Here is a 26,868-nt window from a genome sequence, read left to right as displayed (position 1 = left end):
AACATCTAGATTAATTGGCAAAACTTAGTGCATAAAGAAAATGTCCTACTTTCCACTTTGATGAGTAACATCTGGGGTCTTAACTTGCCAGCGGCTGTCTAAGGTACGTCCATTCGTCCCATCCCACCTGGAACAAAGGAGAATGAAGAAAATCAAAGACACAAGGAAAATATTAGACCAAAGGATTAAGGACCACATGAACCAGAGGCTCCATCAGCCTTAACCCAGAGGAACTAGATGGTGCCCAGTTACCACCAACAACAGCTCTGACAGGGACCACAACACAGAGTCCCAGACAGAGGCAGAGAAAAATGTAGGACAGAATTCAAATTCATGCAAAAAGACCAGACTACTGGTCCAACAGAGACTGGAGGAACCCCCAAAACTATGGTCCCTGGACACTTTACTAACGCAGAACTGAAACCATTCCTGAAGCCCACTTTTCAGACAAAGATTAGACAGACATATAAATCAAAAAATAACAAAAATGAAGAACACACTTCTTAATTCAAGCAAATATACAAGACCAAATGGCCATCTCCTGCCAAAAGCAGAACAAGAAAGCAGGAAGAGACAGGAACTGGATAAATGGACACAGAAAGCCTGGGGTGGGAAAGGGAAGCATGCTGCCACATTGTGGCAATTGCAACCAAGGTCACAAAACAATATGTGTTTAAATTATTGAATGAGAAATTTTAAAAGAGAGAGAAGATAAAGGGACAGGGAAATTAGAGTACTCGTAAGGGAAAAAATGGAACAAAATTAAAGAGAATGTTGACATATTGTGATAAATGTAACTATTGTCACTGAACAATTTGTGTGGAAATTGTCAAAATGGAATCTAACTTGCTGTATAAACTTTAACAAAAAAAAATCAATAAAATATTATTTAAAAAAAGAAAAGAAATCAAACAACATACTGCATTGGGCAAATTTACTGCAAAAGATCTCTTTCAGGTGTTGAAAAGCAAACAATTCACTTTGAGGAATAAGGTGTGCCTGACCCAAGCCATGATTTTTTTCAATTGCTTCATATGGATGTGAAATAAGTAAGACTGAAGAAGAATTGATGCCTTTGAATTATGGTGTCGGCGAAAAATACCGAAGGTACCACAGACTGGTAGAAGAACGAACAAGTCTGTCTTGGAAGGACTACAGTAAGAGTGCTCCTTGGAAGTGTGGATGGTGAGAGACTTTGTCTCACATACTTGGGACATGTTATCCGAAAGGACTACTCCCTGGAGAAAGACATCAAGCTTGGTAAGGTAGAAGATCAGCAAAAAAGAGGAAGACCCTTAACAAGATGGATTGACACAGTTGCTGCAACAATGGGCTCAACTATAGCAAAGATTGTGAGGATGGCACAGTGTTTCATTCTGTTGTACATAGGGTCACTATGAGTTGGAACCAACTCAATGGCACCTAACAATAATAACAATTGTGTTCATCACGTTGTGCAACCATCCCCATGTAGTGAGTACCTGAGATAAAGTGTGTTGAATGAAGAATGGAAGAAGACTTAATTGCAATCAAGCACTTTAATGGGGATTGGCTCTGTCTTCTTTTTTTTTTAGGAAAAAGGGGTTGGATGTATTCATTTTCATTTTTTTTTTTTTTTTTTACTTCAGGCTATTTACTTACTCAGAAATCCCAGAGATGTTATTACTTCTGGTTATTATTTCTTCAGAGCACTGAAATGCGTCAAGAATCCAGAGTTTTTTGAACAATACTATGAATGGTTTCTCCAGGGCGATGGTGAGTCTCATTCAAAATACGGGATCTGGATCTCATGTCACAACCAGGACATCTCCATGTTTGATTATCTCAGTGTTTAAACAGCCACATAGCATTACAAACATAGAGTTTATAAAATCCATACCACCGCCCATATAACAACAGGATCTCAATCTCCATGCTGTACACTCTTGAAAATTCGGTATAATTTTGAAACACTAGGATACTAACATTCACTGAGATGACAATATTGTGAGAAACTCAGGAAAGGGCACCATAATCTCTCTGTATTCTTTCTTATAATACCTGCATGTTAATCTAAATTTTTTTCAAAAAAAATTTTTTTAAGCTTTTTTATAAAAATAAATATATCTGGTAAGAGAAATCAGAAAAAAAGAAATGCCTCAGGCTTTGTATAACTGTCAGTATTTAAATACTGGTAGATCTGTTCTATCTTGCCAGTTCCTGCAACCTAAACTCAGTAGCTACCTTTGTGAACCTCAATCTTTTTAACATTTCCAGCTAATAACTTTTTGTTTCTATTATGGGAAACATAAAATATAACCAAAAGCACAGGTAATGTGATAATGACTCCTCTCCTAACATACCCATCAACTGCATAAAGCATTTCAATTAATTGACAATCTTATTTCTTCTACACTTTCTAACTTCTTTCTAAGCAAAATTCAGATGTGAACATTGAAATAATCAGGATAAAGTACCAAAAGGTACTCTGCCACATTCAAATTAAGGGGGATGTGGATTTAATTACACTGAGGTAATTACATTGAGGCACCAGGCCCTACAAATGCTTTGGCAAACATTCAAAATATTTAAAGCAAACAATATTGTGTAGACAAGCGTACGCGTATGTTGTTGGTGTGAAGAAAAATGGTACAAGTCCATATAGTGTAATTTTGAACATTTTAGCTAAATTAGATTAGCACTTACAAGTTGATGTGTAATTCTAACTTTTACATTGAAAAAACTGCAGGAGGAAAAATTTTTTTAAATAAATTTACAGGCTGTTCAAGGAAGCCTTATTTGTAATAGTGAAAAACAAGGAAAGAAACAAATGTCCAATAGCCATATATTGAAATACTATCTACCTTAAAAAAGAAAAAGAAGAAGAAAGAATGCTGAGTGGTCTCTGAAATCCATTGGTAAGGGAAAAAATGAACATGTGGAAAAGAGTGTGCAGATTACACTACCAATTAACAAAGATAGGGGGACAAACATGGGAAATTGTACCAGGAGAGAAAAGTTGGAACAGCAACAGCTGGGGAGGGTTGCTTAAGAATAGATGATAATAGTATCTGCCTGGTCAAGATCATGGATAGTATCACACGTTAGATTAGCGATCTTGGGATTTAAACTAGATTACAAAAAAAAAAAAAAAAGATTATTTTTTAAAAAGTACCTTAGGTCTGGCAACAGTGTTTCCATAAGAAATACTTATTTTCAAAGGGTTGTAATGACCAACATAAAACTTTTAAACTCCTGTTTTAGTTTAAGTTAGAATATCCAGTTCTCTGACATCTTATAGGACTTTGTGGTATACTTGTGTTGTTAGGTGCTCTCGAGTTGATTCCGACTCATAGCAACCAAATGCACAACAGAACGAAACACTGCCCGGTCCTGAGCCATCCTTGTAATCATTGTTATGCTTGGGCTCATTGTTGCAGCCACTGTGTCAATCCACCTCGTTGAGGGTCTTGCTCTTTTCTGCTGACCCTGTACTCTGCCAAGCATGATATCCTTCTCCAGGGATTGATCCCTCCTGACAACATGTCCAAAGTATGTAAGACGCAGTCTTGCCATCCTTGCTTCGAAAGAGCATTCTGGTTGTACTTCTTCTAAGACAGATCTGTTCATTCTTTTGGCAGTCCATGGTATATTCAATATTCTTCGCCAACACCACAATTCAAAGGCGTCAATTCTTCTTCAATCTTCCTTATTCATTGTCCATCTTTCACATGCATATGATATGATTGAAAATACCATGGTTTGGGTCAGGTGCACCTTAGTCTTCAAGTTGACATCTTTGCTTTTCCACACTTCAAGAAGGTCCTTTGCAGCAGATTTGCCCAATGCAATGCATCTTTTGATTTCTCGACTGCTGCTTCCATGGCTGTTGATTGTGGATCCAAGTAAAATGAAATCCTTCACAACTTCAATCTTTTCTCCATTTATCATGATGTTGCTCATTGGTCGTTGTGAGGATTTTTGTTTTCTTTATGTTGAGGTGCAATCCCTACTGAAGGCTGCGATCTTTGATCTTCATTAGTAAGTGCTTCAAGTCCTTTTCACTTTCAGCAAGCAAGGTTGTGTCATCTGAATAACGCAGGTTGTTAATGAGTCTTCCTCCAATCTTGATGCCCCGTTCTTCTTCAAATAGTCCAGCCTCTCGGATTATTTGCTCAGCATACAGATTGAATAGGTATGGTGAAAGAATACAACCCTGATGCACACCTTTCCTGACTTTAAACTAATCAGTATCCCCTTGTTCTGTCCAAACAACTACCTCTTAATCTATGTTAAGATTCCTCATGAGCACAATTCAATGTTCTGGAATTCCCATTCTTCACAGTGTTATCCATAGTTTGTTATGATCCACACAGTCGAATGGCTTTGCATAGTCAATAAAACACAGGTAAACATCCTTCTGGTATTCTCTGCTTTCAGCTAGGATCCACCTGATATCAGCAATGATATCCCTGGGTCCACATCCTCTTCTGAAACTCGCCTGAATTTCTGGCATTTCCCTGTTGATATACTGTTGCAGCCATTTTTGAATGATCTTCAGCAGAATTTTGCTTGAGTGTGATATTAATGATATTGTTCCATAATTTTCACTTTTGGTTGGATCACCTTTCTTGGGAATAGGCATAAATATGGATCTCTTCCAGTCAGTTGGCCAGGAAACTCTCTTCCATATTTCTTGGCATAGAAGAGTGAGCACCTCCAGCGCTGCTTCTGTTTGTTGAAACATCTCAATTGATATTCCATCAATTCCTGGAGCCTTGTTTTTTGCCAATGTCTTCAGAGCAGCTTGGACTTCTTCCTTCCGTACCATCAGTTTCTGATCGTATGCCACCTCTTGAAATGGTTGAACATCAACTAATTCTTTTTGGTATAATGACTCTGTGTATTCCTTAAGTCTTCTTTTGATGCTTCCTGTGTCGTTTAATATTTTCCCCATAGAATCCTTCACTATTGCAACTCGAGTCTTGAATTTTTTCTTCAGTTCTTTCAGCTTGAGAAACGTCAAGCATGTTCTTCCCTTTTGGTTTTCCATCTCCAGCTCTTTGCACATATCATTATAATACTTTACTTTGGAGGAATAACAAAATTGTTGACTCCCAAATCAACTGAGTTCAAATTTAGCTGTTATTTGCTAACTCATTCCCTTCTAACTTCCAAATCTCATTTCCCTGCCATGTGGGTGGGAAACTGTCCTTAAATATTTTATCTTACATAGCACCCAGAGCTTTTCAAAAGGTTAGAGGTTCAAGTCTACCAAGAGGCACTGCAGAGGAAAGTCCTGGCGATCTACTTCAAAAAATTACCCATAAAATAAAGAAAGTGTTCTACATTCTACTTTGGTGAGTAGTGTCTGGGGTCTTAAAAGCCTGTGAGCGGCCATCTATGATACTCCACTGGTCTCACCCCTCTGGGAGCATGGAAGAATGAAGAAAACTAAAGATACAAAGGAAAGATTAGCCCAAGGGACTAATGGACCACATCTAACATGGCCTCCACCAGGCTGAGGCCAGTACAAATAGATGGTGCCCAGCTACACTCACTGACTGCTCTGACAGAGATCACAGTAGAGGATCTCGGACAGAGGTGGAGAAAAATGTAGAACAAAATTCTAACTCAAAAACAAAGACCAGATAGCTCTCAGGCGGGGCCAAGATGGCTGACTAGGTAGAAGCTACCTCGGATCCCTCTTGCAATAAAGACTCGGAAAAACAAGTGAATCAATCACATACATGAAAATCTACGAACTCTGACCATCAAACACAGATCTGAAGAGTTTACCTGAGTGACAGGGAAGTGAAAAGCCACATCCTGAAGCAGTGACCACTTCTGGAACTGGCATCCCGAGTCACACCTTGAGCCCTCGCAGTTCCCTGGTGCCGAGTGGTGGGGCTGACTGCGGCCTACTGAGATGGGGCAAGCACGGGACACAGCCCTAACCCCTAAATCCCTGGGGTAACCTTGGTAGAGACTCAACCAGCGCAAGCAGGCTGCACACTGATATAGCTGACAAGAGAACGAGCAACCACGGGGAAGCAGCTACTGTTTTCGGAGCCTGGAGCCAGTGTCCCAGTCAGAAAACCTTGGCACCGGGCTTTGCATTAAGTGCAGGGGAGTTGACCACGGCTTCCTGAGATGGCGCAAGCATGGGACGCAGCCCTACCCCCCTGAAGTAACCTCGGGGGAACCCAGCCAGCGCACGCAAGTAGCAAAATGACACGGCTGACAGGACGAGAAATCACCTGGAAGCAGTGACTGGTTTTGGAGCCTGGAGTGCAGTGTCCCAGCCAGGAAACCTTGGCACTGGGTTTTGGACTAGGAGCAGAGGAGCTGACCACGGCTTCTGAAACAGCACAAGCACGGATGCAGGCCTGACCCTCGGGGGCAATCTTGACCCAGCCAGTGCACACAAGCTACACGCCCCTTGGGAATCTCAGATAAAACAGTCATCACCAAGCAAGATAAGTGACTTTGTCTATATTGCTGGGCTACCCTCTCCTATCTATCTGACCCCTCTGCTTCCTGCCCCAGGTGGCTTCATTAACATTGGAATTTCCTGGGCCAGGGAGTGAAGTGCTCTTCGGTGTTTTGTTTTGTTTTGTTTTTTTCCCTAACCCATTCACCTGGCTTGAGAAAAGCAGCTACTAACAACCCAAGGAGAAAAATCCTTCCCTGACTTCCCTAAAACTGGAATAAAAATACAGAACCAGTTCTAGCCAAGCATATGAGATCCACAGTCTTTGGCTTTCATCCCTACAGGGAACAAGGTGGCTATTATAATGCGAAGGCAATTCTAATACAGATCTCACTGTAATTGTTTTAGCCGAGCACTGGAAAGACAAGTCTTCCAGGTCTGATATCTCTACTATTAAACAGAGCCCTCACTGATCCAGAGTGGGAACCAAGGGCTGAAGCTCCACCCAAACCACCTAGCCACCTGCCAAAGGGGTCTGAGGATACCGATGCCTACCAATCTTTAGAGGTACATGCATTGGGTGCCTAAGGTACAGCTGCAGAGCCCACCCACCAAAGTGCTTTAGGAATAGAGACACACCTACCTCACTGGCACATGGGGGAAGGCTGTCAGCATCCTGCCCCCCCCCGGAGAGTGACCACCTGCTGCTACTAGAATCTGGTGAACACAACTATCACCACTACTCCTCTAAGTTAATAGGTGACACTCTACACCACACACCTGGTGACTCAAAATCAGAACACCTAAGCTGATTCTATTCAAGAATAGTGAATGGACTCTTAGGCCTATATATCCGGTAACAGCCCAAACCAGCTGGTAATAGGTCATAAGCGAGTCAAGGGCTACAACAACCAAGACAGCACAATCTAGTACCCCATCTGGGTATACTGAAACAAAACAAAACAAGATAAGACTCAGAGAGCAAATATAAAATAAATCATTACAACATCTTATAGATGGCTCGGAGACAGCAGTGGATATCAAATCACATAAAGAAGCAGACCATGATTGCTTCTACAACTCCCCAGATTAAAGAATCAAAATCTTTCCCAAATGAAGATACAATCCTGGAATTGCCAGATGCAGAATATAAAAAAACTAATATACAGAATGCTTCAAGATATCAGGGATGACCTCAGAAATGAAATAAGGCAATCTACAGAAAAAGCCAAGGAACACACTGATAAAGCAGTTGAAGAAATCAAAAAGATTATTCAAGAACATAGTGGAAAAATTAATAAGCTGCAAGAATCCATAGAAAGACAGCATTCAGAAATCCAAAAGATTAACAGTAAAATTGTAGAATTAGACAACTCAATAGGAAGTCAGAGGAGCAGAATCGAGGAATTGGAATGCAGAGTGGGGGAGCTGGAGGATAGGGCAATTGACAAGAATATAGCTGGAAAAAAAATCAGATAAAAGAATTTAAAAAAATGAAGAAACCCTAAGAATCATGTGGGACTCTATCAAGAAGAATAACTTGCGTGTGATTGGAGTTCCAGAACAGGGAGGTATAACAGAAAATACAGAGAGAATAGTAGAAGATACACAGGCAGAAAACTTCCCTGGCATCATGAAAGACAAAAGGATATCTATCCAAGATGCTCATCGAACCCCATTTAAGATTGATCCAAAAAGAAAATCACCAAGACATATTATCATCAAACTTGCCAAAACCAAAGGTAAAGAAAAAATTTTAAAAGCAGCCAGGAATAAAAGAAAAGTTGCCTACAAAGGAGAATCAATAAGAATAAATTCAGACTACTCAGCAGAAACCATGCAGGCAAGAAGGCAATGGGATGACATATATAGAGGACTGAAAGAGAAAAACTGCCAGCCAAGGATCATATATCCAGCAAAACTCTCTCTCAAATATGAAGGTGAAATTAAAACATTTACAGATAAACACAAGCTTAGAGAATTTGCAAAAACCAAACCAAAGCTACAAGAATTACTAAATGAAATTCTTTGGTCAGAAAATCAATAATATCAGGTACCAACACAATGCAAGGTCACAGAACAGAACATCCTGATATCAACTCAAATAGGGAAATCACAAAAACGAATTAAGATTAATTTTTAAAAAATGCTCAAAATAAGGAATCATTGAAGTTATTATGTAAAAGATTACAACAATCAAAAAGAGGGAGTAAATACAGGAGGCATAGATCTTCCGTATGGAGAGGAAAACAAGGCAATACAGAATGATACAAGTTAGGTTTTTACTTAGAAAAATAGAGGTAAATATTAAGGTAACCTCAAAGAGGTCTAACAATTCCATAATTCAAAGTAAAAACCAAGAAAAACATAACGACTCAACTAACATAAAGTCAACTACTATGAAAATGAGGAACACACATTTTAGAAAGAAAACTTTTCAGCACAAAAAATAAGTGGAAAAATGAAATTGTCAACAACGCACCCAAAAAGGCATCAGAATGACAGCACTAAACTCATACTTATCTATAATTACGCTGAATGTAAATGGAGAGACAGAGAGTCTCAGACTGGATAAAAAACATGATCTGTCTATATGCTGCCTACAAGAGACACACCTTAGACTTAGAGACACAAACAAACTAAAACTCAAAGGATGGAAAAAAATATATCAAGCAAACTTCAAGCAAAAGAGAGCAGGAGTGGCAATATTAATTTCTGACAAAATAGACTTTAAAATTAAATCCACGACAAAGAATAAAGAAGGACTCTACATAATGATTAAATGGACAATTGACCAGGAAGATATAACCATATTAAATATTTATGCACCCAATGACAGGGCTGCAAGATACATAAATCAAATTTTAACAGAATTGAAAAGCGAGATAGACACCTCCAAAATTATAGTAGAACACTTCAACACACCACTTTCAGAGAAGGATAGGACTTCCAGTAAGAAGCTCAATAGAGACACGAAAGATCTAATTGCTACAATCAACCAACTTGACCTCATAGACTTATACAGAGCACTCCACCTAACAGCTGCAAAGTATACTTTTTTTTCTAGCGTACATGGAACATTCTCTAGAACAGATCACATATTAGGTCATAAAACAAACCTTTGGAGAATCCAAAACATCACAATATTACAAAGCATCTTCTCAGACCACAAGGCCATAAAAGTAGAAATCAATAACAGAAAAATCAGGGAAAAGAAATCAAATATTTGGAAACTGAACAATACCCTGCTGAAAAAAGACTGGGTTATAGAAGACATTAAGGAGGGAATAAAGAAATTCATAGAACGCAACGAGAATGAAAACACTTCCTATCAAAACCTCTGGGACACAGCAAAAGCAGTGTTCAGAGGTCAATTTATATCGATAAATGCACACATAAAGAAGAAAGAGCCAAAATCAGAGAACTGTCCCTACAACTAGAACAAATAGAAAGTGAGCAACAAAAGAATCCATCAGGCACCAGAAGAAAACAAATAATAAAAATTAGACCTGAACTAAATGAATTAGAGAACAGAAAAACAATTGAAAGAATTAACAAAGCCAAAAGCTGGTTCTTTGAAAAAATTAACAAAATTGATAAACCATTGGCCAGACTGACTAAAGAAATACAGGAAAGGAAACAAATAACCCAAATAAGAAATGAGATGGGCCATATCACAACAGACCTAACTGAAATTAAAAGAATCATATCAGATTATTATGAAAAATTGTACTCTAACAAATTTGCAAACCTAGAAGAAATGGATGAATTCCTAGAAAAAAACTACCTACCTAAACTAACACAATCAGAAGTAGAACAACTAAATAGACCTACAACAAAAAAGGATATTGAAAAGGTAATCAAAAAACTCCCAACAAAAAAAGCCCTGGCCCAGACAGCTTCACTGCAGAGTTCTACCAAACTTTCAGAGAAGAGTTAACACCACTACTACTAAAGGTATTTCAAAGCATAGAAAATGATGGAATACTACTTAACTCATTCTATGAAGCCACCATATCCCTAATCCAAAACCAGGTAAAGACACCATAAAAAAAGAAAATTACAGACCTATATCCCTCATGAACATAGATGCAAAAATCCTCAACAAAATTCTAGCCAATAGAATTCAGCAACATATCAAAAAAATGATCCACCACTACCAAGTGGGATTTATACCAGGTATGCAAGGTTAGTTCAATATTAGAAAAACCATTAAAGTAATCCACCATATAAATAAAAGACAAAAACCACATGATCTTATCAATTGATGCAGAAAAGGCATTTGACAAAGTCCAACACCCATTTATGATAAAAACTCTCAGCAAAATAGGAATTGAAGGAAAATTCCTCAACATAATAAAGGGCATCTATACAAAGCCAACAGCCAGCATCACCCTAAATGGAGAGAGCCTGAAAGCATTTGCCTTGAGAACGGGAACCAGACAAGGATGCCCTTTATCACTGCTCTTATTCAACATTGTGCTAGAGGTCCTAGCCAGAGCAATTAGGCTAGACAAAGAAATAAACGGCATCCGGATTGGCAAGGAGGAAGTAAAATTATCTCTATTTGCAGATGACGTGATCTCATACACAGAAAAGCCTAAGGAATCCTCCAGAAAACTACTGAAACTGATAGAAGAGTTTGGCAGAGTCTCAGGGTATAAGATAAACATACAAAAATCACTTGGATTCCTCTACATCAACAAAAAGAACATCGAAGAGGAAATCACCAAATCAATACCATTCACAGTAGCCCCCAAGAAGATAAAATACTTAGGAATAAATCTTACCAAAGATGTGAAAGACCTATACAAAGAAAACTACAAAGTGCTAGTGCAAGAAATTAAAAAGGACCTACTTAACTGGAAAAACACCTTGCTCATGGAAAGGAAGACTTAACATAGTAAAAATGTCTATTCTACCAAAAGCCATCTATACATACAATGCACTTCCGACCCAAATTCCAATGACATTTTTTAATGTGATGGAGAAACAAATCACCAACTTCATATGGAAGGGAAAGAAGCCTCGGATAAGTAAAGCATTACTGAAAAAGAAGAAGAAAGTGGGAGGCCTCACTCTACCTGATTTCAGAACCTATTATACAGCCACAGTAGTCAAAACAGCCTGGTACTGGTACAACAACAGGCACATAGACCAATGGAACAGAATTGAGAACCCAGACATAGATCCATCCACGTATGAGCAGCTGATATTTGACAAAGCACCAGTGTCAATTAATTGGGGAAAAGATAGCCTTTTTAACAAATGGTGCTGGCATAACTGGATATCCATTTGCAAAAAAATGAAACAGGACCCATACCTCACACCATGCACAAAAACTAACTCCAAGTGGATCAAAGACCTAAACATAAAGACTAAAACGATAAAGATCATGGAAGAAAAAATAGGGACAACCTTAGGAGCCCTAATACAAGGCATAAACAGAATACAAATCATTACCAAAAATGACGAAGAGAAACCAGATAACTGGGAGCTCCTAAAAATCAAACACCTGTGCTCATCTAAAGACTTCACCAAAAGAATAAAAAGACCACATACAGATTAGGAAAGAATTTTCAGCTATGACATCTCCGACTAGGACCTGATCTCTAAAATCTATGTGATGCTGTTAAAACTCAACCACAAAAAGACAAACAACCCAAACAAAAAGTGGGCAAAGCATATGAACACGCACTTCACTAAAGAAGATATTCAGGCAGCTAACAGATACATGAGAAAATGCTCTCGATCATTAGCCATTAGAGAAATGCAAACTAAAACTACGATGAGACTCCATCACACTCCAACAAGGCTGGCATTAATCCAAAAAACACAAAATAATAAATGTTGGAGAGGCTGCGGAGAGACTGGAACTCTTATACACTGCTGGTGGGAATGTAAAATGGTAAAACCACTTTGGAAATCTATCTGGTTTTTTCTTAAAAACTTAGAACTAGAACTACCATACAACCCAGAAATCCCACTCCTCGGAATATACCCTAGAGAAATAAGAGCCTTTACAGGAACAGATATACGCACACCCATGTTTATTGCAGCTCTGTTTACAATACCAAAAAGCTGGAAGCCACCAAGGTGTCCATCAACGGATGAATGGTTAAATAAATTGTGGTATATTCACACAATGGAATACTACGCATCGATAAAGAACAGTAACGAATCTGTGAAACATTTCATAACATGGAGGAACCTGGAAGGCATTATGCTAAGTGAAATGAGTCAGAGGCAAAAGGACAAATATTGTATAAGACCACTATTATAAGATCTTGCGAAATAGTATAAACTGAGAAGAACACATACTTTTGTGGGTACGAGGGGGGGAGGGAGGGAGGGAGGGAGAGGGTTTTTTTATTGATTAATCAGTAGATAAGAATTGCTTTAGGTGAAGGGAAGGACAATACTCAATACACGGAAGGTCGGCTCAACTGTACTGGACCAAAAGCAAAGAAGTTTCCAGGATAAACTGAAGGCTGCAAAGGTCAGCAGAGCAAGGGCGGGGGTTTGGGGACCATGGTTTAAGGGGACTTCTAAGTCAACTGGGAAAATAATTCTATCATGAAAACATTCTGCATCCCACTTTGAAATGTGGCGTCTGGGGTCTTAAATGCTAACAAGCGGCCATCTAAGATGCACCAATTGGTCTCAACCCACCTGGATCAAAGGAGAATGAAGAATACCAAGGTCACACGATAACTATGAGCCCAAGAGACAGAAAGGGCCACATGAACCAGAGTCTTACATCATCCTGAGACCAGAAGAACTAGATGGTGCCCAGCCACAACCGATGACTGCCCTGACAGGGAACAGAACAGAGAATCCCTGAGGGAGCAGGAGAACAGTGGGATGCAGACTCCAAATTCTCACAAAAAGACCAGACTTAATGGTCTGACTGAGACTAGAAGAATCCCAACGGTCATGTTCCCCAAACCTTCTGTTTGCCCAGGACGGGAACCATTCCCGAAGACAACTCATCAGATATGAATTGAACTGGACAATGGGTTGGAGAGAGATTCTGATGAGGAGTGAGGTACTTGTATCAGGTGGACACTTGAGACTATGTTGGCATCTCCTGTCTAGAGGGGAGATGGGAGGTTAGAGGGGGTTAGAAACTGGCAAAACAGTCACGAAAGGAGAGACTGGAAGGAGGGAGCGGGCTGACTCATTAGGGGGAGAGTAAGTGGGAGTATGGAGTAAGGTGTACATAAGTTTATACGTGAGAGACTTACTTGATTTGTAAACTTTCATTTAAAGCACAATAAAAATTATTAAAAAGAAAAGAAAGAAAGACTGGATTTGCTGGCCTGACCAAGAGTGGAGAAACCCTGAGAGCATGGTCCCCAGACACCCTTTCAGCTCAGTAATTAAGTCACCCCTGAGGTTCACGCTTCACCCAAAGATTGGACAGGCCCATAAAACAAAACAAGACTAAAGGGGCACACCAGCCCTGGGGCAAGGACTAGAAGGCAGGAGGGGACAGGAAAGCTGGTAATAGGGAACCAAAAGTTGAGAAGGGAGAGTGTTGACATGTCAACCAATGTCATAAAACAATATATGTACTGTTTAATGAGAAACTAGTTTGTTCTGTAAACCTTCATCTAAAAAGTACCAAAAAAAAAAAAAATTACCCATAGAAAACCCAGTGGAGCACAGTTCTACTCTGATACACATGAGGTGCTGTGAGTAGGAATCAACACCACACTAACTGCCTTTGGAATCCCTAGATTGTGCAAATGATTAACACGCTTGGTGGCTAACCAAAAAGTTTGGGTCAACTCTGAGGGCTTCAGAAGAAAAGCCTAGTGAACTACTCCCAAAAACAAAATGAAACAAACAAGAATGAAAAAGATCAGCCATTGAAAATCATATGGATTGCCACAACATAGATAAGCCTTGAAACATAATGTTGAGTAAAATAACTATGTTGCAAAAAGACAAAAACTGTATGATCTCACTTATATGAAATAAGTAAATACATAGAAACCAAAGATTTGTGGTGGTTACCAAGGGTGGGAGGGAGAAGGAAAGGGGAGTCTTTGCCAGGGAGCACTTAGATTATATTAATGATGGTGAAATAATTTGGAAAAGGATAGAGAGAATGGTTGAGAACTTGAAGAATGTAATCAGTGTCACGGAATTATACACGTCAACATTGTTGTATTGGCAAATGTTTGGATGTGCATATTTTCAACACAATCAGAAAAAATGAAAAAGAAAGCCCTATTGAGGACAGTTCTACTCTGACACACATGGGTTTTCCCTTACTCACAATGAACTAGATGGCAACTTTATTATTATTCATGGAAATAAAGTAAAAAGAAAAGAATCTGCACAACTCACTTGTTTATTCTTCAAATATTTAGACACACACAAAATGAGTCAGATTATACAAGCAAGTGAGCATGCAAGAGTAAACCATATACAATCACCTTTTCTTCCCCACTTCACTTGCAGTGCCATATGGATCTTGGTTTGACCATATTCACGGCTGGATGTCAATGAGAGGAAAAGAGAATTTCCTGGTAATTTCATATGAGGAGCTGCATCAGGTACCCATTCTTCAAAAAAATTTACTCTCCCTCATCCAATATCACAAAAATCTAATTTCCAACACCAGCATTTCCCCCCAGGGCACTCTATTTCTTTACAGGGTTCGAAAATTTGTTCCAAGGGCCCCTCTGCCAGTAACTGGCCCAGTTCATAGCCAACACAGCAGCTCACTAAACCCTCTCAGCTGCTGCTCTCTTAGCAACAACTCTCCTACTTTGGCCTCTGTGCTGAGGTGCTGGCAGGTATCATTGGGGGAATTTCAGAACTAAAATTAAGTACTCCATCCATAAATTAAACTGAGGATTTTACTTCTACAGCCCTGATAATCAGTGGTCTTCTGTTAAAGTTGTCATTTGAAAAACAAAGCTCCGTTTTGCTTGTTATGGTTAAGAGTGTTTCCACAACTGGACTTAAAAAAAAAAACTTCATTGAATTGTTCAAGTAAGTTAGAGCCGATAGATAAGCATGTTGTTTTAACTACCTTAAGAAATTTCCCACCAAGCACAGGCATTATCTCTTCTCTCTCAGCTAAATAAAAGCAGAGTTTATTTACACTTTTCTAACTAACAATCAGTTCTGTAGTCAAAGATTGTAATTAAGTTGGCTCAGCTGCAAATGTATCACTGACTTGCATATCACAGAACTTTCACGTCAAAATTGTTGATACTTTTCATTTTAGAGATATTGCCTTAGTTAAACTGTATCAAGTATAAGAGGTTTGTGTTAGACTACAAACTAATGTCAAGAAGGTTTCGCAGTTAATTGCTACCTTGTAAATCTTACTTCTTTTCTTGCCATTGCTTTGATGTGAAATTTTTATCTGTACTCACTCTACTTGTTAAATATCTCTTTAATTTGCCTGTAAGGCAGAGCATACCATTACAGCTAAACTAAACAGCGTACTCTCTCTCCATTGATTCCTTCAGTAAATTTTGTTTAATAACAAATTGGAGTGTTGGTCCAGTAACATCACAAGGACTTCATTAAGGATCTTTCTCTTATAAATGCCCTCCCCTCTCTCATTCTCAGACAGCACATGTGTAAATGCTTCTGACAATATATAAGCATGCTGTATAAAACTTGATGTGCTGTTGTACTACATAGTACAGCCATGACTTAAACACAAGTATCATACAGAGAATTGAGTTCCATCTGCATGGGGTGCATTTCTTATTTCTTATCTCTAATAAGCTTGTGTCCTTGAAAATTTGAGACTATTCCCTCTTATTTCCACAGAGACTTGGACTTAGGCACAGAGGAGTTCAATATTGATCTTGGTATCATTATTACATTGTCATCTCATTTCTTCCTCTACATTACTTTCAACTAACCTCTGTTTTCTTTTTCGTCCAATGTTTGATTATACAGTGTTTATCACCTTTCAGAGCAGCCTAAACAATTCATCCTCTTTCTGCTTCATTTCCACTTTTTCTCTACCTCATCATTGTCCTGCACTTCCTCTGCTTGTTTTTCTTTTTTTCCTGTTGTATTTTTTTTTTTTTCTGTCTCTCCCTTGTGTTTCTTATTCTAGGATATAAGGGCCAGTATAGAGAGGATCAGCCAGTTCTTGGGCAAGAAGCTGAGCTCAGATGAACTCAACTCGGTCCTCAAGAACGTATCCTTCGAGGTCATGAAAGATAATAAAATGAGCAATTTCTCCCTAGTACCAGATGAGATAATGGATCACAGCAAAGGGAAATTATTGAGAAAAGGTAAGACAGAGTTTTCTGATTTCAGGACATGAGGGAAATAGACAACTCTCCTGCTTCTATTGATACCCTGAAGACATGGCACAAGGGAAGTATTTGAATCTTTAGGTACAGATACATGGGTGGCTACACTGCTAGGAAATTATGGAATTTATCCTCAAATTGATTCCATTGTATCAATATAATTGAGTCAAGGTTAACAGCTGAGAAATAAAATGGGGAGAAGTTATTGAAGGTAAAGCAAGAAAAGTGGGTACACTCTTTATGGCATCATGACTGAGTGTCAGTGGTCATAATTTTAAAGAAAGATTAGTCAGCAGGTTTGTCTGTATTATGTCTTGTCATGTTTCAAGTGGGGTTTATCTTGAATCAGGAGAATATGAAATACATTCTACACAGTGAGAAGGTGCAAGAGAGCTGAAAGTGAAAGAGAGTAATTACAATAATCAATCCTGACTTTTGATCTGGATAATGAAGTAAATTCACAAGGAGACTGCAGGATAGTGACAAAAGGTGGAACCAATAGATTGGGAGTCTCAGTGGAATTGAAGTATTGGAAAAACTGAGGTGCTGATGTGAATGATCAGAAAGCATAGAAGCCAATATTCTGAGAAAGGAATATGTGAATGTCAGATCATGGAGGAAAAATGAGTAATGAGTACATAAAGCATGTAACTTTTGGTTGAGTGGGGTATATGGTCATTAGAAGACTAACAATCAAGGAAGAGAGATGAAAGTATTAGAAGAATCGTAAATTGGAAATTGAAATCACCAAGAATTTTTATTACAATTGCTATGAAGAGTGTTCCAGGGAGTTATGAACTAAAGTCTTCACTGAATGAGGGGATTTGAGCTAGGCATGGTGGAAAACCACAACAATGGATTAGCCTGGTAGTTGGTGCTATGAGATTCAAAGGTGGAGAGTAAAAAGCAAAGAGGCTGGTCTGGAGGCAACAGTGAGGATCAAGAACACAATTTGTACCTGTATGATCAAGCCAGGTGTGCTTGTGATGTGGAGAAAAACCAGCCTCTTTCTTGAAAAGATGTTGGGCGTGTCAAATGAGGTATACATGTAATATCCTTAAAAAAAAAATTCTGACATAAAACATGAAAGTATTACTAAATGCCTGTTATTATTACTGTTGTTATTTCTTGTCACGTCTATTCAGTCCTTACAATATTGTGAGGCAGGTACTAGATGTTAGTAGGCTCTGGCAGTTGGAGAAGTTCAAATGAGGTCTTGAGATGCTAGTTACAAATCTGACCTGAACTTATTTGTGATACTTGACAGGAATCACTGGAGATTGGAAAAACCATTTCACGGTGGCTCAGAGTGAAGCCTTTGATAAAATATACCAAGAGAAGATGGGGGTACTTCCTCAAGGGCTTTTCCCATGGTAATAATGGCCTAATATTTACAAATCTGGCTTGAATACTGACTTCCTCTATATACTTCTGCATGGGATTGCTTTTATGAAGCATAACTTGTATCATTGTATCCTGGAGAATTTAAGCCTACACTGCAATGACACATTTAATAATTGAAAACAACTTATTACCTTTATGAATGTGCCTCTAAATATTATTAAATGTTTTAAATATACATAATAAAAATATTTAAAACTCATGTAATTCTTTTACCAGATTTAAAAAAAAAGTTAATACTTTCCCATTTTGAGAACTTATTTATTTTATTGTACTTTAAATGAAGGTTTACAGAACAAACTAGTTTCTCATTAAACACTACACATATTGTTTTATGACTTTAGTTAACAATGCCACGACATGTCAACACTCTCCCTTCTCAACTTTGGGTTCCCTATTACCAGCTTTCCTGTCCCCTCCTGCCTTCCAGTCTTTGCCTCAGGTCTGGTGTGCCTCTTTAGTCTTGTTTTGTTTTATGGGCCTGTCCAATCTTTGGCTGAAGGGTAAACCTCAGGAGTAACTTCATTACTGAGCTGAAAGGGTGGCTGGGGGCCATACTAGCAGAGTTTCTCCAGTCTCTGTCAGGTCAGCAAGTTTGGTCTTTCTTTTTTTTTTTAATTTTTATTGTGCTTTAAGTGAAAGTTTACAAATCAAGTCAATCTCTCATACAAAGATTTATATACACTTTGCTATATACTCCTAGTTGCTCACCCCCTAATGATACCATACACTCCTTCTCTCCACCTTGTATTTCCATGTCCATTCAGCCTCCCCCTCTGCCTTCTCATCTCTCCTCCAGACAGGAGCTGCCCACATAGCCTCATGTGTCTACTTGACCCAAGAAGCTTACTACTCGCCAGTATCGTTTTCTATCTTATAGTCCAGTCCAATCCCTGTCTGAAGAGTTGGCTTTGGGAATGGTTCTTGTCTTGGGCAAACAGAGGTCTGGGGACCATGACCTCTGGGGTCCTTCTAGTCTCAGTCAGACCATTAAGTCTGGCCTTTTTACGAGAATTTGAGGTCTGCATCCCACTGCGCTCCTGCTCCTTCAGGGATTCTCTGTTGTGTTCCCTCTCAGAGCAGTTATCAGTTGTAGTTGGGCACCATCTAGTTCTTCTGGTCTCAGGCTGATGTAGTCTCTGATTTATGTGGCCCTTTCTGTCTCTTGGGCTCAAAATTACCTTGTGTCTTTGGTGTTCTTTGTTCTCTTTTGCTCCAGGTGTGTTGAGACCAATTGATGTGCCTTAGATGGCTGCTTGCTAGCATTTAAGACTCCAGACACCACTCTCCAAAGTGGGCTGAAGAATATTTTCTTGAGAGATTTTATTATGCCAGTTGACCTAGATGTTCCCTGAAGCCACAGTCCCCAAACCCCTGTCCCTGCTACACTGGGCTTCAAAGTGATCAGTTTATTCAGGAAACTTCTTTGCTTTTGTCTTAGTCCAGTTTTGCTGACCTCCCCTGTATTGTGTGTTGTCTTGCCCATCACCTAAACTAGTTCTTGTCTACTATCTAATTAGTGGATACCCCTCTCCCTCCTCCCTCCCCACTCTCGTAACCATCAAAGAATATTTTCTTCTCCGTTTAAACTATTTCTTGAGTTCTTATAATAGTTGTCTCATACAGTATTTGTCCTTTTGCAAATGACTAATTTCACTCAGCATAATGCCTTCCTGATTCCTCCACGTTATGAAATGTTTCATGAATTCATCATTGTTCTTAATTGATGCATAGTATTTCATTGTGTGAATATACCATACTTTATTTATCCATTCATCCATGATGGGCACCTTGGTTGCTAAACAGTGCTGCAACGAACATGGGTGTGCATATATCTGTACATGTAAAGGCTCTTATCTCTCTAGGGTATATTCCAAGGAGTGGGATTGCTGTATCATATGGTAGTTCTATTTCTAGTTTTTTTTTTTTATATATACCATTTATTAAGCTTCAAGTGAACGTTTACAAATCCAATCAGTCTGTCACATATAAGTTTACATACATCTCACTCCCTACTCCCACTTGCTCTCCCCCTCTTGAGTCAGCCCTTTCAGTCTCTCCTTTCTTGACAATTTTGCCGGCTTCCCTCTCTCTCTATCCTCCCATCCCCCCTCCAGACAAGAGTTGCCAACACAATCTCAAGTGTCCACCTGATATAATTAGCTCACTCTTAATCAGCGTCTCTCTCCCACCCGCTGACCAGTCCTTTTCATGTCTGATGAGTTGTCTTCGGGGATGGTTCCTGTCCTATGCCAACAGAAGGTCTGGGGACCATGGCCGCCGGGATTCCTCTAGTCTCAGTCAGACCATTAAGTTTGGTCTTTTTATGAGAATTTGGGGTCTGTATCCCACTGATCTCCTGCTCCCTTAGGGGTCCTCTGCTGTGCTCCCTGTCAGGGCAGTCATCGATTGTGGCCGGGCACCAACTAGTTCTTCAGGTCTCAGGATGATGTAGGTCTCTGGTTCATGTGGCCCTTTCTGTCTCTCGGGCTCTTAGTTGTCGTGTGGCCTTGGTGTTCTTCATTTTCCTTTGCTCCAGGTGGGTTGAGACCAATTGATGCATCTTAGATGGCCGTTTGTTAGCATTTAAGACCCCAGACACCACATTTCAAAGTGGGATGCAGAATGATTTCATAATAGAATTATTTTGCCAATTGACTTAGAAGTCCCCGCAAACCATGTTCCCCAGACACCCACGCTTGCTCCGCTGACCTTTGATGCATTCATTTTATCCCAGAAACTTCTTTGCTTTTGGTCCAGTCCAATTGAGCTGACCTTCCATGTATTGAGTGTTGTCTTTCCCTTCACCTAAAGCAGTTCTTATCTACTGATTAATCAATAAAAAACCCTCTCCCACCCTCCCTCCCTCCCCCCCTCGTAACCACAAAAGTATGTGTTCTTCTCAGGTTTACTATTTCTCAAGATCTTATAATAGTGGTCTTATACAATATTTGTCCTTTTGCCTCTGACTCATTTCGCTCAGCATAATGCCTTCCAGGTTCCTCCACGTTATGAAATGTTTCAGAGATTCGTCACTGTTCTTTATCGATGCGTAGTATTCCATTGTGTGAATATACCACAATTTATTTACCCATTCATCCGTTGATGGACACCTTGGTTGCTTCCAACTTTTTGCTATTGTAAACAGAGCTGCAATAAACATGGGTGTGCATATATCTGTTTGTATGAAGGCTCTTGTATCTCTAGGGTATATTCCCAGGAGTGGGATTTCTGGGTTGTATGGTAGTTCTATTTCTAACTGTTTAAGATAACGCCAGATAGATTTCCAAAGTGGTTGTACCATTTTACATTCCCACCAGCAGTGTATGAGAGTTCCAATCTCTCCACAGCCTCTCCAACATTTATTATTTTGTGTTTTTTGGATTAATGCCAGGCTTGCTGGTGTGAGATGGAATCTCATCGCAGTTTTAATTTGCATTTCTCTAATGGCTAATGATCGAGAGCATTTTCTCATGTATCTGTTGGCTGCCTGAATATCTTCTTTAGAGAAATGTGTGTTCATATCCTTTGCCCACTTCTTGATTGGGTTGTTTGTCTTTTTGTGGTTGAGTTTTGACAGAATCATGTAGATTTTAGAGATCAGGCACTGGTCGGAGATGTCATAGCTGAAAATTCTTTCCCAGGCTGTAGGTGGTCTTTTTACTCTTTTGGTGAAGTCTTTAGATGAGCATAGGTGTTTGATTTTTAGGAGCTCCCAGTTATCGGGTTTCTCTTCATCATTTTTGGTAATGTTTTGTATTCTGTTTATGCCTTGTATTAGGGCTCCTAGGGTTGTCCCAATTTTTTCTTCCATGCTCTTTATCGTTTTAGTCTTTATGTTTAGGTCTTTGATCCACTTGGAGTTAGTTTTTGTGCATGGTGTGAGGTATGGGTCCTGTTTCATTTTTTTGCAAATGGATATCCAGTTATGCCAGCACCGTTTGTTAAAAAGACTATCTTTTCCCCAAGTAATTGACACTGGTGCTTTGTCAAATATCAGCTGCTCATACGTGGATGGATCTATGTCTGGGTTCTCAATTCTGTTCCATTGGTCTATGTGCCTGTTGTTGTACCAGTACCAGGCTGTTTTGACTACTGTGGCTGTATAATAGGTTCTGAAGTCAGGTAAAGTGAGGCCTCCCACTTTCTTCTTCTCTTTCAGTAGTGCTTTGCTTATCCGAGGCTTCTTTCCCTTCCATATGAAATTGGTGATTTGTTTCTCTATCCCCTTAAAATATGACATTGGAATTTGGATCGGAAGTGTGTTAAATGTATAGATGGCTTTTGGTAGAATAGACATTTTTACTATGTTAAGTCTTCCTATCCATGAGCAGGGTATGTTTTTCCACTTAAGTATGTCCTTTTGAATTTCTTGTAGTAGAGCTTTGTAGTTTTCCTTGTATAGGTCTTTTACATCCTTGGTAAGATTTATTCCTAAGTATCTTCTTGGGGGCTACTGTGAATGGTATTGATTTGATTATTTCCTCTTCGGTGTTCTTTTTGTTGATGTAGAGGAATCCAAGTGATTTTTGTATGTTTATTTTATAACCTGAGACTCTGCCAAACTCTTCTATTAGTTTCAGTAGTTTTCTGGAGGATTCCTTAGGGTTTTCTGTGTATATAATCATGTCATCTGCAAATAGTGATAACTTTACTTCTTCCTTGCCAATCCGATACCTTTTATTTCTTTGTCTAGCCTAATTGCCCTGGCTAGGACTTCCAGCACGATGTTGAATAAGAGCGGTGATAAAGGGCATCCTTGTCTGGTTCCCGTTCTCAAGGGAAATGCTTTCAGGTTCTCTCCATTTAGAGTGATATTGGCTGTTGGCTTTGCATAGATGCCCTTTATTATGTTGAGGAATTTTCCTTCAATTCCTATTTTGGTTAGAGTTTTTATCATAAATGGGTGTTGAACTTTGTCAAATGCCTTTTCTGCATCAATTGATAAGATCATGTGGTTTTTGTCTTTTGTTTTATTTATGTGATGGATTACATTAATGGTTTTTCTGATATTAAACCAGCCTTGCATACCTGGTATAAATCCCACTTGATCAGGGTGAATTACTTTTTTGATGTGTGGTTGGATTCTATTGGCTAGAATTTTGTTGAGGATTTTTGCATCTATGTTCATGAGGGATATAGGTCTATAATTTTCTTTTTTTGTAATGTCTTTACCTGGTTTTGGTATCAGGGAGATGGTGGCTTCATAGAATGAATTGGGTAGTATTCCGTCATTTTCTATGCTTTGGAATACCTTCAGAAGTAGTGGTGTTAACTCTTCTCTGAAGGTTTGGTAGAACTCTGCAGTGAAGCCATCCAGGCCAGGGCTTTTTTTTGTTGGGAGTTTTTTGATTACCATTTCAATCTCTTTTTTTGTTATGGGTCTATTTAGTTGTTCTACTTCTGAATGTGTTAGTTTAGGTAGGTAGTGTTTTTCCAGGAATTCATCCATTTCTTCTAGGTTTGCAAATTTGTTAGAGTACAATTTTTCATAATAATCTGAAATGATTCTTTTAATTTCATTTGGTTCTGTTGTGATGTGGTCCTTCTCGTTTCTTATTCGGGTTATTTGTTTCCTTTCCTGTATTTCTTTAGTCAGTCTAGCCAATGGTTTATCAATTTTGTTAATTTTTTCAAAGAACCAGCTTTTGGCTTTGTTAATTCTTTCAATTGTTTTTCTGTTCTCTAATTCATTTAGTTCAGCTCTAATTTTTATTATTTGTTTTCTTCTGGTGCCTGATGGATTCTTTTGTTGCTCACTTTCTATTTGTTCAAATTGTAGGGACAGTTCTCTGATTTTGGTTCTTTCTTCTTTTTGTATGTGTGCATTTATCGATATAAATTGGCCTCTGAGGACTGCTTTTGCTGTGTCTCAGAGGTTTTGATAGGAAGTATTTTCATTCTCGTTGCTTTCTATGAATTTCCTTATTCCCTCCTTGATGTCTTCTATAACCCAGTCTTTTTTCAGGAGGGTATTGTTCATTTTCCAAGTATTTGATTTCTTTTCCCTAGTTTTTCTGTTATTGATCTCTAGTTTTATTGCCTTGTGGCCTGAGAAGATGCTTTGTAAAATTTCGATGTTTTGGACTCTGCAAAGGTTTGTTTTATGACCTAATATGTGGTCTATTCTAGAGAATGTTCCATGTGCGCTAGAAAAAAAGTATATTTTGCAGCAGTTGGGTGGAGAGTTCTGTATAAGTCGATGAGGTCAAGTTGGTTGATTGTTGTAATTAGATCTTCCATGTCTCTATTGAGCTTCTTACTGGATGTCCTGTCCTTCTCCGGAAGTGGTGTGTTGACGTCTCCTACTATAATTGTGGAGGTATCTATCTCACTTTTCAGTTCTGTTAAAATTTGATTTATGTATCTTGGAGCCCTGTCATTGGGTGCATATATATTTAATATGGTTATGTCTTCCTGATCAATTGTCCCTTTTATCATTATATAGTGTCCTTCTTTATCCTTTGTGGTGGATTTAAGTCTAAAGTCTATTTTGTCAGAAATTAATATTGCTACTCTTCTTCTTTTTTGCTTATTGTTTGCTTGATATACTTTTTTCCATCCTTTGAGTTTTAGTTTGTTTGTGTCTCTAAGTCTAAGGTGTGTCTCTTGTAGGCAGCATATAGACGGATTGTGTTTCTTTATCCAGTCTGTGACTCTCTGTCTCTTTATTGGTGCATTTAGTCCATTTACATTCAGGGTAATTATAGATAAATAAGTTTTTAGTGCTGTCATTTTGATGCCTTTTTATGTGTGTTGTTGACAATTTCATTTTTCCGCATACTTTTTTGTGCTGAGGCGTTTTTCTTAGTAAATTGTGAGATCCTCATTTTCATAGTGTTTGACTTTATGTTAGTTGAGTCGTTACGTTTTTCTTGGCTTTCATCTTGAGTTATAGAGTTGTTATACCTTTTTGTGGTTACCTTATTATTTACCCCTATTTTTCTAAGTAAAAATCTAACTTGTATTGTTCTATATCGCCTTGTATCACTCTCCATATGGCAGTTCAATGCCTCCTGTATTTAGTCCCTCTTTTTGATTATTGTGATCTTTTACCTATTGACTTCCATGATTCCCTGTTATGTGTATTTTTTTTTTAATTAATCTTAATTTGTTTGTTTTTGTGATTTCCCTATTTGAGTTGATATCAGGACGTTCTGTTTTGTGACCTTGTGGTGTGCTGATATCTGATATTATTGGTTCTCTGACCAAACAATATCCTTTAGTATTTCTTGTAGCTTTGGTTTGGTTTTTGCAAATTCTCTAAACTTGTGTTTGTCTGTAAATATCTTAATTTCGCCTTCATATTTCAGAGAGAGTTTTGCTGGATATATGATCCTTGGCTGGCAGTTTTTCTCCTTCAGTGTTCTGTATATGTCATCCCATTCCCTTCTTGCCTGCATGGTTTCTGCTGAGTAGTCTGAACTTATTCTTATTGATTCTCCCTTGAAGGAAACCTTTCTTTTCTCCCTGGCTGCTTTTAAAATTTTCTGTTTGTCTTTGGTTTTGGTGAGTTTGATGATAATATGTCTTGGTGTTTTTCTTTTTGGATCAGTCTTAAATGGGGTTCGATGAGCATCTTGGATAGATATCCTTTCGTCTTTCATGATGTCAGGGAAGTTTTCTGTCAGGAGTTCTTCAACTATTTTCTCTGTGTTTTCTGTCCCCCCTCCCTGTTCTGGGACTCCAATCACCTGCAGGTTATCCTTCTTGATAGAGTCCCACCTAATTCTTAGGGTTTCTTCATTTTTTTTAATTCTTTTATCTGATTTTTTTCCAGCTATGTTGGTGTTGATTCCCTGGTCCTCCAGATGTCCCAGTCTGCATTCTAACTGCTCGAGTCTGCTCCTCTGACTTTCTATTGCATTGTCTAATTCTGTAATTTTATTGTTAATCTTTTGGATTTCTACATGTTGTCTCTCTATGGATTCTTGCAACTTATTAATTTTTCCACTATGTTCTTGAATAATCTTTTTGAATTCTTCAACAGTTTTATCAGTGTGTTCCTTGGCTTTTTCTGCAGTTATCCTAATTTCATTTGTGATATCTTTAAGCATTCTGTAAATTAGTTTTTTATATTCTGTATCTGATAATTCCAGGATTGTATCTTCATTTGGGAAAGATTTTGATTCTTTTGTTTGGGGGGGTTGGAGAAGCTGTCATGGTCTGCTTCTTTAAGTGGTTTGATATGGATTGTTGTCTTCGAGCCATCACTGGGAAACTAGTTTTTCCAGAAAATCTGCTGAGTCCAGTCCAAATCCCGGTGGGACGGTTCCCCGGCTGGGACGCTGTTCTTCCTGCTCCAAGACCTGTCACTGCCTCCCGGGACTTCTCTTACCGGCTGCGTCCCACGCCGCCCGCGGAACCGGCTGGTCCCCCTCCTGGGGTTAGTTCAGGGGGGTGGAGCAGCTCTCTGTGCTTGTGCCGTACCTCACTGGTACGCTGGCTCCAGGCTCTGGAAACAATCGCTGCTTCCCCGTATTAGTTCGTTCTCCATCTCTAAATCTGTGTTTGTTGTTCAGGGTTCATAGATTGTTATGTATGTGATCGATTCACTTGTTTTTCCGTGTCTTTGTTGTAAGAGGGATCCGAGGTAGCGTCTGCCTAGTCCGCCATCTTGGCTCCACCCCCTATTTCTAGCTTTTTAAGGAAGTGCCAAATCGATTTCCAAAGTGGTTGTACCATTTTACATTCCCCTCAGCAGTGTAGAAGTGTTCCAGTCTCTCCACAACCTCTCCAACATTTATTATTTTG

General features: G+C 38.9%; 1 protein-coding gene across 1 annotated transcript in view; it reads left to right on the top strand.

Annotated features, from left to right (window-relative positions):
- Positions 1 to 18,090, top strand: part of LOC126085008 (sulfotransferase 2A1-like) — a 38,832-nt gene extending 20,742 nt beyond the window's left edge. The window contains exons 3-6 of the mRNA XM_049899892.1: positions 1,629 to 1,755; positions 14,885 to 14,979; positions 16,512 to 16,692; positions 17,981 to 18,090. Coding sequence (XP_049755849.1) covers positions 1,629 to 1,755; positions 14,885 to 14,979; positions 16,512 to 16,692; positions 17,981 to 18,090 — 513 coding nt within the window. The remainder of the gene's footprint in view (positions 1 to 1,628; positions 1,756 to 14,884; positions 14,980 to 16,511; positions 16,693 to 17,980) is intronic.
- The last annotated feature ends 8,778 nt before the right edge of the window (positions 18,091 to 26,868 follow it).

Source organism: Elephas maximus, chromosome 11 (assembly GCF_024166365.1).
Source record: "Elephas maximus indicus isolate mEleMax1 chromosome 11, mEleMax1 primary haplotype, whole genome shotgun sequence".
Classification (NCBI taxonomy): domain Eukaryota; kingdom Metazoa; phylum Chordata; class Mammalia; order Proboscidea; family Elephantidae; genus Elephas; species Elephas maximus.
This window is presented reverse-complemented; position numbering and strand designations above follow the sequence as displayed.